We start from the raw sequence: 15,853 nt of genomic DNA on the forward strand, positions 1-15,853 counted from the left end.
TGTGCCTCAAACCATGTGCAACGGAAACACTGGAGCCCCACTCTGGACCTACTGATTTAGAACCCCTAAATACGAGTATCAGGGCATCAGCTTTTTTTTTTTTTCCTTCTTTTTACCACTGCACCTGTGGCATATGGAAGTTCCTGGACTAAGGAACTTCCCATAGGGAACTCAGAGCTACGGCTGAGGCCTACGCCATAGCTACGGCAAACACTGGTTCCAAGCTACAACTGTGACCTATGCTGCAACTTGCAACAACACCGGGTCCTTATTCCACTGAACAAGGCCAAGGATCGAACCCGCATCCTCATGGACACAATGTCAATTTTTAACCTTCTGAGCCACAACAGGAACTCTAGCATCAGCCTTTTAATAAGCTCTCCCAGATGATTCAAGTGTTAGAATTATTGTTTTAAATGCTGACCTACAAAGGTTCTGTTGTTGGTCCTCTTCTACGCCTGCCTGTTACACAAGCACAATTAAGACCACGACCAAAACCTCCATCACTTACTGGTATCAACAAGATTTGTAAGCTGCCCACCCCTCTCCCTGCCAGCACCGATAATATTTAACTACTTACTTGAATGAACATGATGATTCTCAAATCTGCTTTATCAACCAAGACTTAACTTTTTTAGGCTTCATACTTGCATGTGTCTCAATCAAACAGACTGTGCACCTGGATGTTCTAAATTACTCTGAATCAGTTAGGATTAAATTCAGCTAATAGAAAAGCCTAAAATAGTGTCTTATGTAACATAAAAGTTTATTTCTTGGCGTTCACATCGTGGCTCAGTGGTTAACAAATCCGACTAGGAACCATGAAGTTGCAGGTTCGATCCCTGGCCTCGCTCAGTGGGTTAAGGATCCGGCATTGCCGTGAGCTGTGGTGTAGGTCACAGACACGGCTCAGATCTGGTGTTGCTGTGGCTGCGGTGAAGGCCAGCGGCTACAGCTCCAATCCGACCCCTAGCCTGGGAACCTCCATGCCGTGCAGCCCTGGAAAAAGACAAAAAGAAAAAAAAAAGAAAAAAGAAACCCTTTATTTCTCTCAAATAACAATCTGGAATAGGCTAGTACAAAAATTCTGCTCTGCAAAGTTCTCAGGGACTCTGACTCTTTTCTGCTTTCTACTCCACAATACCTAGAAAGTGGTTTCAATTTTTTAGTTCAAGATGGAGCTCCACCCAAAACAAACACATTCCTGGCATCAGGACAGAAGCACAAAGAGAGAAGGGTACACTCACCTCTCCGTAATACACTTTCTGGAAACAGAACACACTACCTGTACTCTTATTCCATTAACTCTCATGGCTATATCTAACTGCTAGAAAGGGTGGAAATTTAGTGTTTATGTTAGGCAGGCAAACTGTGCTATAAGAAAAAAAAGAGAGAGAGAGATTATAGAGTTCCCACTGTGGCCCAGTGGCAACGGACCCAACTAGTATCCATGAGGATGCGGGTTCGATCCGTGGCCTTGCTCAGTGGGTCAGTGGATTAAGGATATAGCACTGCCGTGAGCTGTGGTGTAGGTCACAGATGTAGCTCAAATCCCACTTTGCTATGGCTGTGGCGTAGGCCAGCAGCTGAAGCTCTGATTCAACCCCTAACCTGGGAACTTCCATATGCTGCAGGTGCAGCAGTAAAAAATAAAAATAATAAATAAGTTTTAAAGAATAATTTTTTAAAAAGAGAGAAACCAGATATTAGAGGACAACAGCATTCTTGGCCACTCATTCCAAAGTCACCATGTCCCAAACTGAACTCATCAATTTTCAGAATATATTGTGCAATTTTACTCTTTGGGTAAAATTCTTCCTGGCAAACTCCTCTTTTAATACTCATATCATGTGTCTTTTTGTGAAGCTTTCCTTTACCCAGCCACCTTTACTTCCAGCCTAAACAGACTGGATGTCTTTGAGCCACCTTCACATCTAGCATACATCTCTATTTTTACACTGCTAACCCCATATCATTTTTTTTTTTACAAAGTCTATCCCCTAACTCATCCTTCTGCCACTAGAAGGTAAACTTTCTGAGGGCAGAGACTATCTTAGTATCATATGCACATAAATCTCTATCATACTAAATTTTATAGAAGTCAACCAGTAATGGTTCCTAAAATTATAGCAGCAGGGAACTGGTAAAAGAGGTACTTAATAAAAAGAACATCATGGTATGTGATATTGTAGTATAATGGGATGTGTTAAAGTTCCAAATTACAGAAAATTCTAACAGTAGGCTATATGCTCATACCTATCCTGCCCTCCTCACATATTACCTACTTATTTTTCTACATGCATCATTCTTTTTTTCTGATATAAATAAATAAAATTAGTGGGATAAATTTTAAGCATGTTTACATTTGATTCCACTAGTAAGTTTACATTTATTTAACTTGGCCAATGATTGGATTCTGGGTTTAGACTCCACTTAAATTTGAGCAGTTATTCCAGCACAGAAGATCCGCTTAGGCATGTCTATGTCCTTGGAAGAGTCAACCAAGAAGCTTCAATATTTTGATGACTTTTCTCTGAAAGGAAATATCTAGACTAGATGATACAGTATTCAACTTAGGAAGCATAGCTACAAGTGACAAACATACGACTAAAATAACATACTAATCTATAATGGCTTCCACATCAAAAATTTTCAATGACAAGCAGTTTTGTTTTTTTTTTTTTTGTCTTTTTGCCTTTTCTAGGGCCACTCCTGTGGCATATGGAAGTTCTCAGGCTAGGTGTCCAATCGGAGCTGTTGTCGCTGGCCTACGCCACAGCCACAGCCACGCCGGATCCTTAACCCACTGAGCGAGGCCAGGGACTGAACCCGCAACCTCACGGTTCCTAGCTGGATTCATTAACGACTGAGCCTCGACGGGAACTCCAACAAGCAGATTTTACTTAACACTATCAAACTATCGATTTAACTTGAAAAAACCACCAAAATAATGTAAAACATCTACATAACAGTTGGAATGCCCAACCTTTAAAAAACTATTGATATAAACAATGGAATATCATGTATAATTTTAAACAGAATATCAACTATAAAGGTACTAAGCACTCTAAAATGCTTACAGCAGCAAGGCATCAATGGTCTAAGTGTGACCTGAAGCTTTACCCACATTCTCCAATGTGGACTGTTAATTCAGGCTATGATGCTAGGCTGCCCCTCAAAAATCTAATTACAGTCTTCTTTTACCTCCAGCTCTCTAGCCTGGACTGTGCCCTCAGTGTTCTGTCTGCTGCCCCTTAACTGGGCATGAAGTCCTAACCTCAATGCCAACAGCAGTTAGATTTAACTTCAATAAAACAGAAGAACATACACTAGTTAGATAATATCTTACCATGTGTTCCTGGTGGTTGTAATACATCTCCTGTCAGGTGACACCATCCAACTGGGAAAATATCTCGACAATCATACTTGCACCAATAATCAAAAGCTCCACTCCAGCCATCGAATGTGATATAAACTTCATCTCCTTTAACACCTCCAATAGTTGCAGGGCAGATCAGATAAGGGTTCTTTCTGTCTATAGCCTCAAGTTTCATTCCCACTTTAAAATTATTTAGGGGTGGCTTTGGTGGCTCCTACCAAAACATTAAAAAAAAGTTCTCATCGTTAAGATGTATTAAGAAGCATTTGGCTCAATTGTACAATGTTTAACAAACAGAAATTAAGTTTCATATTTATCAATTAAATACAGGAAAAAACAGTTCTCACATATCCCTCCAAAATCCTGCTCTACAATAGCTTGCTTACTCTGGAAAAGAGCCAAGAACCTAAATGAAAACATAACCAGCCTTTCATTCAAGAAATATGTATAAGTAATATACTATGTACCAGAAATTCAGCATTTATTGGTGAATAAGAATATCAAGACCCCTGTTCTGGTGGAACTTATATTTTAGCAGTGGTGGCAGCAGTGGCTAGAGGGCCAGATAGGATGGAAGGGAGGAAACAATAACAAGAAATTTTAAAAGAGGGAATCAAACCTAAAAATATGTAAATTATAGGGTGATTTGAAAGGTTATAAGACCAAGAGAAGGAAAAGCAGAAGATAATATTTTAAAAGAAACTCAAAGTATAAAATGCAGACATAAGAACATCAAACTCTTATAGCCTGGGGTCATTTATGATAACCAATCCAGAAACAAATACTTAAGAAGTATTCCTTAGTTCAAATAAGTTAAAGCATGCAAATGCTAACAGGATTCTTAGAAAGTTCAAGTGCTATGATGTTAAAAGCAACATCTTTTTTTTCAATTTGCTTTTTATCTTAGTAAATGGCACCATGAGCAGCCCAGTCAACCAAGCCAGATATCTGGAAATGGTCCTAGACCAGTGATTCTCAGTGGGACTGAACATTAGAATCGCCTGGGGCCATACTGGTCTGCAGTGGAGCCCAAGCATCAACACGTTTTAATTGTCCAGGTGATTCTTAATGTTCATCCAAGGCTGAGAACCACTATCCTAATCACATCCTTTCTCCTTAAGACTCACATTAAACCAAAGACCACAACCTACCAATTTTACCCCCTAGACCTTTAGAATAGTAACATTAAAAGTAAATCCTCCAGTTATTTAGTAAATGCCAGGTACAGTTTAAATATATTCCATATATTCATTTAATTCTCACAACAACCCTATGAGGTCAGTGCAATTATTATTCCTCCTCCCCCCTTTTTTAAGGGTCACGCCCACAGCATATGGAAATTCCTAACTACAGCTGTCTAGACCCCTAGCCTGGGAACCTCCATATGCCACGAGTGTGGCCATAAAAAGCAAAATAATAATAATAATAAATAAACAAGAACCGCCCTGAAAGTCAGCAGGGCAAGTTAGCTTGGTCAACATATTTGATAAAGAGCTGGTAAGAAGGAAGCAGAGTTACATACTGCCACTTCAAGAAGGGGCTAAATGTCAACTGTCAGTTATTACATATAGGGAAATAAAAGAGTGGCAGATTTTACAAAGGATAACCATGACAAGTGATAAATTTGTGCTGGACATGCACAGAATGCAGAAAACATTCAAGGCACACATAAGGATCCTAGGACCTTACACTGCCTTTTAACAGAGGAAGACTTTCTGGAGCAAAGTAAGTTCAAATGGCAATATACATTTTCTGCTACAAAACAGAATTAAGACAGACATGATCTGAGAGACAGAACTAATTTTAAGATTCAAATGTATAACCTAAAAAGAAATCCCAATATGACAGTATGTTATCAACCCTGCTATTGGCTGGCAAGTAACAAAAACCAGAATAACATTACAGACAAAATTCAATATATTCTCTAATGATTTTCATACTGTTTACTAATTCTTCTTAATTTCGTGAACACCGAATCAAATTTTCTTTCATCAGTATAGCCATAAAAATAAATATTAAGAGAGCTCTAGAAGAAAACAAGTTTCTATTAAAAAAAAAATCCAAGGAACCAGTCTTTTTTCATAACAGTGAATAAAAGGGTTTTTTCTCAAAACAATCTCCTTCTAGATTTAGGTAACTGGCAAAATGGTTCCCTCTGCTGTCCACAAAAGGTAATGATACCAAACTGCTTTAAAATATGTTTTTTAAAATGATTTCTATTTTTTCCCACTATAGTTGGTTTACAGTGTTCTGTCAGTTTTCTACTGTATAGCAAAGTGACCCAGTCACACATACATATATATTCTTTTTCTCACATTATCCTCCATCATGCTCCATCACAAGTGACTAGATATAGTTTCCAGTGCTATACAGCAGGATCTCATTGCTCATCCATTCCAAATGCAATACTTTACCATCTATCAACCCCAGATTCCCAGTTCATCCCACTCCCTCCCCCACCCCTCCCCCTTGGCAACCACAAATTTGTTTTACATTACATTATAAAAGAATATAATTAGTCATCATCAGTTATTGAATGGCTTCCTAAACACAAAGATAAAATTTGCAAAAGCAATAGCTAAAATAAACAAAGGATCATACTTTTTTCTTTTAAGAAAAAAAATGATTCCAGGGGAGTTTCTGTCGTGGCTCAGTGGTTAACTAATCCGACTAGGAACCATGAGGTTGTGGGTCAATCCCTGGCCTTGCTCAGTGGGTTAATGATCTGGCGTTGCCATGAGCTGTGGTGTAGGTCGCAGACGTGGCTCGGATCCAGTGTTGCTGTGGCTCTGGCATAGGCTGGCAGCTACAGCTCCAATTAGACCCCTAGCCTGGGAATCTCTATATGTTGTGGGTGCAACCCTAAAAAGACAAAAAAAAAAAAATGATTCTGGAGTTCCCTTGGTGTGGCAGTGGGTTAAGGATGTGGCATTGTCACTACTGTGACTCAGGTCGCAGCTGTGGCACAGGTTCAATCTCTGTCCACAGGCCGTGTGTATGGCCAAAAAAAATTACTAAGAAGAAAATAAGAAAAAAATGATTCTGTCCTACAAGGTGGCTTGCCAAGAATGGCCTTTTAACCTCCCTCCTTGCTTACCTACAATATGGTTCTCCTTACAGGCTATTTCTCCTCACACTCCACTGGCTGGCGCCAGTCAGCATTATCTACATTACCCTTCTGCATGGAATATTCTTACCCTTGTAGTCTCAAGGTTCATTCTCCCCCTTTCTTCTTACCTCACATGGCACCTTCTCAGCAAGATCTTCTTGATCAACCTATCTAAAATGTCACCGTCCCTTCTTCTTAGCAGGGAGAACTATCAAACATAGTATATATCTATTTAGTATGGTTTATTATACATTTCCTTAACTAGAAGGTAAGCTTCATAAAGGCAGGAGTTTTTCTTTCTTCCTTTCTTTGGCCACAACTGTGGTTCGTGGAAGTTCTTGGGTCAGGGATCAAACTCGCACCACAGCAGCGACCCAGGTTGCTGTAGTGACAACGCTGGATCCTGAATTCACTGTGCCACAAGGGAACTTCAAGGCAGGAGTTTGTTTTTTTGTTTTTCTTTTTTGGCCGCCCTATGGCATATGGAGCTCTTGGACCAGGGATCAGATCTGAGCCACAGTTGCACTGGATACTTAACTCACTGTGCTGGGCTGGGAATTATACCTCTGTCCCAGCATTGTAGAGACACCTCCAATCCAGTTGTGCCACAGTGGGAACTCATAAGGCTGGGGTTTTTAAACTGCTTTGTTTACAGCTATATTCCTACAGTCTACCTCTGATCACAAACTCCTATCCTTAATTTCTCTTCCTTACTTTTAATCAACTATTTCTTTAACTGCATCAAAAATTCTAGTCCTTTAATCTTCATTTATTCACTGGCAAATATTTACTGAGCACTTACTACATCTGGACACTACTGAAGGTAGCAAGAGAGACCAAAATTCCACCCTTACAGTGTTCACACCCTAGTAAAAGAGAAAAATAAGGACCATAATAAGTAAAATATATTCTATGTTATAAATGATAAACATTATGCAAAGAGAGAGAAAGGGCAATCTAGAGAGCAATGTAGGGGAGGGGTTGTGCAATTATAAATAGGGTAATCAGGACAAACTTCATAGAGAAGGTGACATGTGGGCCGAAGCCTGAAGAGGTGATTATTAACTATGCAGTTATGGAGACGAAGAGTGTTCTAGGCAATAACAATAGCCAGGGCCAAGGCCCTAAAGCAGGAGATGTATCTGCAATGTTCGAAGAACAAGGAAGCTGAATGTGGCTTAAACCTAGTATACCAGTGGGAGGGCAGTGGGAAACAAGGTCAGAGATAATGAGGGGTCATGTAAAATAAAGTTGTGGAGGCCATGGTAAGGACTCTGGCTTTTACTAATATTAAAACAGGGAGCTCCTGGGTGGTTTTGATCAGATGAGTGATGTAATCTCACTGTTTTAAAAGGAATACTCTGGCTGCTATGTTGACTACAGACTATAAGGTTATACATAAACAGATCAATGAGGAGGTTACTGGAGTAGTCCAAATAAGTGATAAAGGCAGTTCATACCAGTCCAACAGCAAGTGAGATGGCAAGAAGGGGTTGAAGTTCAAATATCTCTTGGGAGCTCCCACTGTGGCCCAGCAGGTTAAGGACCTGACATTGTCTCTGTGAGGATGCGGGTTTGATCTCTGGCCTTGCTCAGTGGGTTAAGGATCCAGTGTTGCCACAAGCTATGGCTCAGATCTGGTGTTGTTGTGGCTGTGGCATAGGCCTCAGCTACAGCTCTGATTTGACCTCTACCCCAGTAACTTCCATATGCTGCAGGTGCAGCCATAAAAGAAAAAAAAAATCTTTAATTAAAAAAAAAAAAAACAAATATATCCTGAAGGTAGAGCAAATAAAGTTTCCTTATAGACCAGATGTAGTATGCAAAAGAAATAATCACTAAGATTTCTGGCCCAGGCAACTGGAAGGATAGTTGCCACTCCCTGATATGAGAAAGGCTGCAGGTGAAGCAGTTTGATATGTCTACTAAACATCCAAGTAGGGATACTGAGTAGGTAGGCTGCATATACCAATCTGAGTTGGGAGCAAAGGTCTGGATTAGAAGTACAAATCTGAATGTCACTCTGCATATAATCTGTATTTAAAGGCAGGAATTAGATGAGATCACCAAGGAATTAAGACAGATCAGAGTTTCTCAACTTTGGCACTATCATCATTTGAGACCAGAACGTCCTGTTATGAGGGCTGTTCTCTGCACTGTAGGATGTTTAGTAGCATCCCCAGTCTCCACTCACTTGATATAATTAGTACCCCAACACACAGTTGTGACAACCAAAAACGTCCTCTGAGAACCACTGTATAAAGAAGAGGACCAAAGACTAACATTCTTTTATATCCTTTTATGTCCAGGTTACAGAGCATCACGTCACCACTCAGAACCCCAAACTAACTTATCCCCTTATTCTTGGTTCTGTTGTCTCCAAACCTTAGCTCAGTAGCACCACCGACTTTACATATTTATGCTCAGTTGATGGCACTAGTGGAAAAAAAAAAGTCCCACATGCTTATTACATGTACTGCTACATATTCAGTCTTCATTCTCAGGGGAACCCTCCAAAAGACTGTCATATGTCTCTAGGTGGTTCCCTACCCCATCCCATACAGCAGCTATTCCAAACCTTTATCATTTGCCTTAATGACTAAATACTATTGGAGTTCCCGTCATGGCACAGTGGTTAACGAATCCGACTAGGAACCATGAGGTTGTGGGTTCGGTCCCTGGCCTTGCTCAGGGGGTTAAGGATCCCGCATTGCCGTGAGCTGTGGTGTAGGTTGCAGACGCGGCTCAGATCCCGCGTTGCTGTGGCTCTGGCGTAGGCTGGTGGCTACAGCTCCGATGAGACTCCTAGCCTGGGAACTTCCATATGCCGCGGGAGCGGCCCAAGAAATGGCAAAAAAAAAAAAAAAAAAAAAAGGACTAAATACTATTTCCTCATTATACGTTTATTTTAACTAACTTTCTCCCCAACCACAGAGCAAGCTCTCTGCCTTTGTGTTGGTATATAGTAGCCTTTCAATCTATGTATGAATCCTACCCTCCAGCCTTTGTTAGAGTCCTATTTCAGAGTAAACTGAGGCTATCTGGAACGAACTCCATCAATATTCTGCCCCCCACAATTACAAGTTTAACTCTGAGGACACTTTTCATCTGGTCTTCAGTTCTTGCTAATATATCTGATGAACTTCCTATCTACCAAATAGTCAAAAACCAGCTTTCCTTTTAACTGATCCCTACTGAGTACCTGATATGGGTACTTATACATCATAAAGGTAAGTAGGTTTTTTTCAAGGTTCTAAACTTGACACTCCTCTCTTCTCCTTCTATATGCACTCTTTGGATTATCTCATTCATGTTCAAGGCTTCCATCACTACCATTTATGCTAAAAGCTCCCAAATTTGCACACACACACCAAATCTTATTTCTAAGTTCTAAATACTTTATGCCCTACATCTGGTGGGGTTCTACTCAAACTTTTCAGAGGCACCTCAACATGTCCAAAACTAAACCCATCTTCCCTCCCTCTCTCTCTCTCTCTCTCTATATATATATATATATATATATTTCATCATCCTTTCTTTTTTTAATTTAATTTTTTTGTTTTTTGTCTTTTTTTTTTTTTTTTTTTTTTTTTTTAGGGCTGCACCCACGGCATATGGAGGTTCCCAGGCTAGGGGTCAAATTGGAGCTACAGCCGCCAGCCTACACCACAGCCAGCCACAGTAACACCAGATCCGAGCCATGTTTGCGACCTATACCACAGCTCTCGGCAATGCCAGATCCTTAACCCACTGAGCAAGGCCAAGGATCGAACCCGAAACCTCATGGTTCCTAGTCAGATTCGTTTCCTCTGTGCCATGACGGGAACTCCCCCTCATCCTTTCTTCATTCATTAAACAAACAAGAATGTGACAGGACCTATGACAGGCACTGAGAATACATAGATATTTTAACTTCTCAAATGGAACTCAACGCAGGAAGGAAGAAATAGTGAAAATAATAATATAATCCAATACCTACAAATGTACAAGGCATTACAAAAGTATAAGAATGGAAAGGGGAAATTAGGGAAGGTATCTAGAAGGATTTAATGCCTGAAATGAATCTTTTTTATTAATTAATTTTTAATTGTTATTATGATTGATTTACAATATTCTGGCAATTTCTGCTGTACAGCAAAGTGACCCAGTAATACATATATGAACATTCTTTTTCTCAGATAATCCTCCATCATGTTCCAACACAAGTGATTAAAGTCCCCTGTGCTATACAGCAGATCTCATTGCCCATCCACTCCAAATAGAAGAGTCTTCATCCACTAACCACAGACTCCCTCTCCCAGTCCATCCCACTCCCTCCCCCTCCCCCCCCTCCCCCCAGAAAACAAGAGGCTGTCCTACTTGTCCATGATCTATTCTGTTTTGTAGAGAGATCATACGTGCCATATTTTTGACTCCATGTATAAGTGATATCATATGGTGCCGCTATTTCTTTTTCTGACATACTCCATTCACAGTGAGAGTCTATAGTTCCATCCATGTTGCTGCAAATAGCATTATTTTATCATTTTTATGGCTGAGTAGTATTCCATTGTATATATGTACTACATCTTCCCGATCCATTCATCTGTGGATGAGCATTCACTTTGTTTCCATGTCTTGGCTATTGTGAATAGTGCTGTAATCAACATAGGGGTGCATATATCTTTTTTGATGTAAGTTTTGCCTGGATATATGCCCTGAAATGAATCTTAAAAGAAAAACAGGGAGTTCTCTTGTGGTGCAGCAAGTTAAGGATCCAGCATTGTCACTGCAACAGCTTGGGCACAGGTTTGATCACTAGCCAAGGAACTTCCATACGGCCAGGAGCAGCCAAAAAAGAAAAAAGAAAGAAAAAAAAGGAAAATAGAAGTAAACCAGAGAATACCAGCCTTAAAAAAGGAACATGATATTGATAGGCTATAAAAAGCAATTCAGAACATAAAACCCAAAGCAAGGAGCGGCAGCTGTAAACCAGATCACAGAACACCTTAAAGGCCATATTAACAAACTTATACTTCATCCTGAGTGCAAACGGGGACTTCAAAAGAGGCTCAAGTAGGGAATGATGTGGTAAGGCTTCTGTATCAAATATTTCCAGCAGTTATAAGGGTGAAGATTAGAGGGAGTTATAAGGCTAGCTGAACAGTCCAGGCTAGAGGAAAGTCTGCATGAGAGACAGTGGTGGTAAAGCGAGAAAGAAGAGGCACAACAAAGAAATAATTAGCAAGCTAAGTAGGTGGGCCTTCCTATTTAATTGGTTATCCAGAGGGCAGGGTCAAAGAAGAGTAAGAATTTAAGATGGCTCCTAGCCAAGTTTCAGGCTTGGCTGAAAAGGGCACCCACCAATCAGTACGAATTAAGAAAAGAAATCCAATAGAAAAAAAAAGCAAAGGCTATAATTAGGCAATTCAAAGAAAAATAAAAAGCCATTAAATATAGATTCACAAAATTTTACGACTAATAATATGCAATGTTAGTGAAGGTGTGGGAATGCAAATATGTCTATACACTAATACTGGAGCATAGTTTGGAACACCCTTTTGAGGTGCAATTTAACAGTATACTTGAACACTTAAAGCACACATTCCCTGTGAACCAAGAATTCTACTTCTAAGAATGTAGCTATTCACACTTATACAAAAATACGTATACAAGAATGTTCACTGTCGATGATTTAAACAAGACTATGGAGACAACCTAAACATTAATCCTTAGAGACAGATTAAATTAGTTATGGTAATTCATATCACAGAATAGCACAATACAACCTAAAGTATATATGAAACGAAAAGGCATATATATTTTAGGGGAAAAACTAAATAACAGAATATATTCCAATTTATGTTTAAGAAATAAAAGCCTCTATATGTTTGTGAATGCATAGATAAAGGTCAAGAAGAACATTTTGGAGAGAAGAGCAGAATGGAGGAATGGACAAGGATAAATGGACACTCACTTTTCACTTTAGTTAAGTATACAGTTTGATTTTTTTCATCCACACGAAGATGAATCTTTTCTATCATTTTAAAAGTGAAAAACACCTGCTGTACAGCACAGTGAACATTATATCCAATCACTTGTGAAGGAACATGATGGAGGGTGATGTGAGAAAAAGAATGTATGTATGTGTGTGTGTGTGTATATATATATACATATATATATGTATGTATGTATAACTGGGTCACTTTGCTATACAGCAGAAGCTGACACAACATTGTAAATCAATTACAATAAAAAATTAAAAATAAAAAAATTAATTCATATAAAAAAAACAATGTATGTGACACATGGCATGTGACTAGCTAATGAAGCAACTTAAGCAAAATAGATCCAATGGCTTTTCTTTCTTTCTTTTTTTTTTTTTTAATTGTCTTTTGTCCTTTTAGGGCCGCAACCGAGGCATATGGAGGTTCCCCAGGCTAGGGATCTAATCGGAGCTACAGCTGCCAGCCTGCACCAGAGCCACAGCAACGCCAGATCCGAGCTGCGTCTTCTACCTACACCATAGCTCACGGCAACGCCAGATCCTTAACCCACTGAGCGAGGCCAGGGATCGAACCCACAATCTCATGGTACCTAGTCAGATTTGCTTCCACTGCACCACGACGGGAACTCCTCCAAAGGCTTCTGTAAGGCTGTAGCCTAAGCTAATAGGTATTTAATAAAGACCAATTCTAGGAGTTCCCTGATGGCTCAGCAGGTTAAGGACACAGCATTGTCACTGCTGTGGCTCTGATAACTGCTGAAGCATGGGTTCTATCCCTGACCCAGGAACTTCTACATGCGACTGGCGCAGCCAAAAGAAAAAAAAAAAAAAGACTGCTGAGTGCTTCTTTGCCTGCCTGCTTGCATATCTCACAAGTCTTGTATCTTAATCTATTTCTTGCCTAAAAAAAGACTACTGCTAAACATCTCTTGTTATTAGCTATCCTCACATATGCTTTACACATTGCCCAAAGGGACTGCATTCACCTGTGCCCCTTGCTGGTAGGACAAGCCCACTTCAGCATTCATGTTGCACTCAAAGAAGCTTTCTTTTGCAATGTAAGAATCGTATCAAGGGACATTTCACATCTTTACATCTTTAATCTCTTTAAAACTACAACCAATGTTTACCATTCCTGATATGGACAGCTGTAATAAAATTTAAGTGACTGAGAAAACAATGAAGACAGTGAGAATGAAATATTTTGACCCACAATTGACTAAAACTTGGCTTTTATTCATTGTTTCTTAACATAGTGTACTCCAACATTTTCTCAAGAGTATAAACTATTTTTGGAATTTTCCCTCTGTTATATAACAAGTATTTTCCTTATAACAAATTCTTTCTGATGACTGTTTTTAACATTTTTTTCCTTTTTTTTTTTCTTTTTTCTTTGTTGGGCTGCATCCATAGCATATCCAAGTTCCCAGGCTAGGAGGTGAACTGGAGCTGCAGATGCCAGCCAGTGCCAGAGCCACAGCAATGCCAGATCTGAGCCATGTCTATGACCTACAACACCAATCACGGCAACACTGGATCCTGGACCCACTGAGCAAGGCCAGGGATTGAACCCACATCCTCATGGATACTAGTCGGACTCATCTCTGCTGCACCACAATGGGAACTCCAACATTCTTTTACTTTTGCAACCAAATCTCTCCAAGTAGCTTTCAAGTGTTTTTTTTTTTTTTTCTGTCCCATCATTTTCTCCAATATCAAAAAGATGACTAACAGCACACTAAAGGGAAGCCGAATTCCCATTGTGGCTCGGCAGAAACAAACCCAACCAGTATCTATGACAATGTGGGTTCAATCCCTGGCCTCACTCAGCGGGTTAAGCGTCTGGCGTTGCCGCTAGCTATGGTGTAGGCTGCAGATGCAGCTCACATCTGGCATTGCTGTGGTGTAGGTCAGCAGCTGCAGCTCCAATCCGACCCCTAGCTTGGGAACTTCCATATGCTCCAGGTGCAGCACCCCAAAAACTAAAAAATCAAAAAATTTTTTAAAAATTAAAATAAAATAAAGGGAAGCTTCATTTCTGAAGGTAAATAAAAAACAGTAACACACATTTGCTTCCAGTAGAGCATCCCTTTCACACCTAAGTTCAGGAAAGAATGTACTAATTCACTTTGACTACTGGGATATTAAAATTGAGACCTTTTTTTATGACTTGCTAGCATGGGCTAATTTGTGTCTCACAATCTCCCACTACTAAAATTCAGATATTTTAGTCCTAACCCCCAGTACCTCAGACTGTATTGGGAAACAGAGTCTTTAAAGAGATAATTAAGTTAAAATGAGGTCATTACAATGGGCCCTAGTCCAGTATGACTGGTGTCCTCATAAGGGGAGGAAATTAGGACACAGACACATAGCCCATGTGAAGACACAAAGAGGAGAAGATAGCCATCTATAAACCAAGGAGAGGGTCCTCAAAAGAAACCAAGCCTACTGACACCTTGATCTCAACTTCTATTTTCCAGAGCTGTGAGAAAATTAATTTCTGTTTAAGCCACTGTTATGGAATGAATTACTTCTCTCCAAAATGCATAAAGTGAAGCCCTAACCACCAATGTGACTATATTTAGAGACAGGGCCTTTAAGGGGGGTAATAAAAGTTAAGCGAAGTCATAGGGATGGGGCCGTAAGCCCATAGGACTAGTGTCTTTACAAGAAGAGGAAGGGAAACCAGAGATCCCTCTCATTCCACACATGCAGATATGAGGCCATGTGAGAACACACTGCAAGCTGAGGAGAGAAGCCTCACCAGAAACCGACCCTGATGACACTTTGATCTTGGACTTCTAGCCTCCAAATGTGTGAAAAAATAAGTTTCAGTTGTTTAAGCCACCCAGGCAGCCCTAGGAAACTAATATACTTGCCAATCAAGTAACTTTAAAAGCATTTCTGGGAGTTCCCTAGTGGTCTAGTGGTTAAGACTTGGTGCTTTCTATGCTACAGCCTGGGTTCAACTCTTGCTCTGAGAACTGAGATACCACATCAAGCCACTGCACACCGCAATCAATCAAGAGTAATTTTGCTTTTCCACATCAGAGAAGACAAAGCATTTAAGTACTCCCATTAGAACAATAAAACTACATTCCAACTGATGGAAGGTTTTTATATCTTTCTTACCTCCTTAAAGAATGTTGCAGGTGCCATTTCAGATCCACTCAGTGTTCGCAAGAGGAACATTGGCCAAGATGATGCATTCATCTGGTACCCTGTTTTAGAAAATAAAGCAGATATCATGAAGAAAGCCACCCTGTGATATACGGCAAGTTAGTATAAAAAATGTTTTGCTTACCATTCTTCTCCAAAGGATGACTTTCACATAAATTCAGAAAATAGGAGGAGCAAATGCACTCTCCAATCTGTG

The 15,853-nt window shown here is 39.9% G+C and overlaps 1 protein-coding gene across 2 annotated transcripts in view; it reads right to left on the reverse strand.

Annotated features, from left to right (window-relative positions):
- SCML2 (Scm polycomb group protein like 2) overlaps nt 1–15,853 on the reverse strand; it is a 105,054-nt gene that overhangs the window by 48,597 nt on the left and 40,604 nt on the right. For both annotated transcript variants that reach the window (XM_047765381.1, XM_047765382.1), the window contains exons 6-7: nt 15,610–15,698; nt 3,350–3,593 (exon numbers count right to left, since the gene is read on the reverse strand). In XM_047765381.1, the coding sequence (XP_047621337.1) occupies nt 3,350–3,593; nt 15,610–15,698 (333 nt within the window). The remainder of the gene's footprint in view (nt 1–3,349; nt 3,594–15,609; nt 15,699–15,853) is intronic.

The sequence above is a fragment of the Phacochoerus africanus genome, chromosome X (genome assembly GCF_016906955.1).
Source record: "Phacochoerus africanus isolate WHEZ1 chromosome X, ROS_Pafr_v1, whole genome shotgun sequence".
NCBI lineage: Eukaryota > Metazoa > Chordata > Mammalia > Artiodactyla > Suidae > Phacochoerus > Phacochoerus africanus.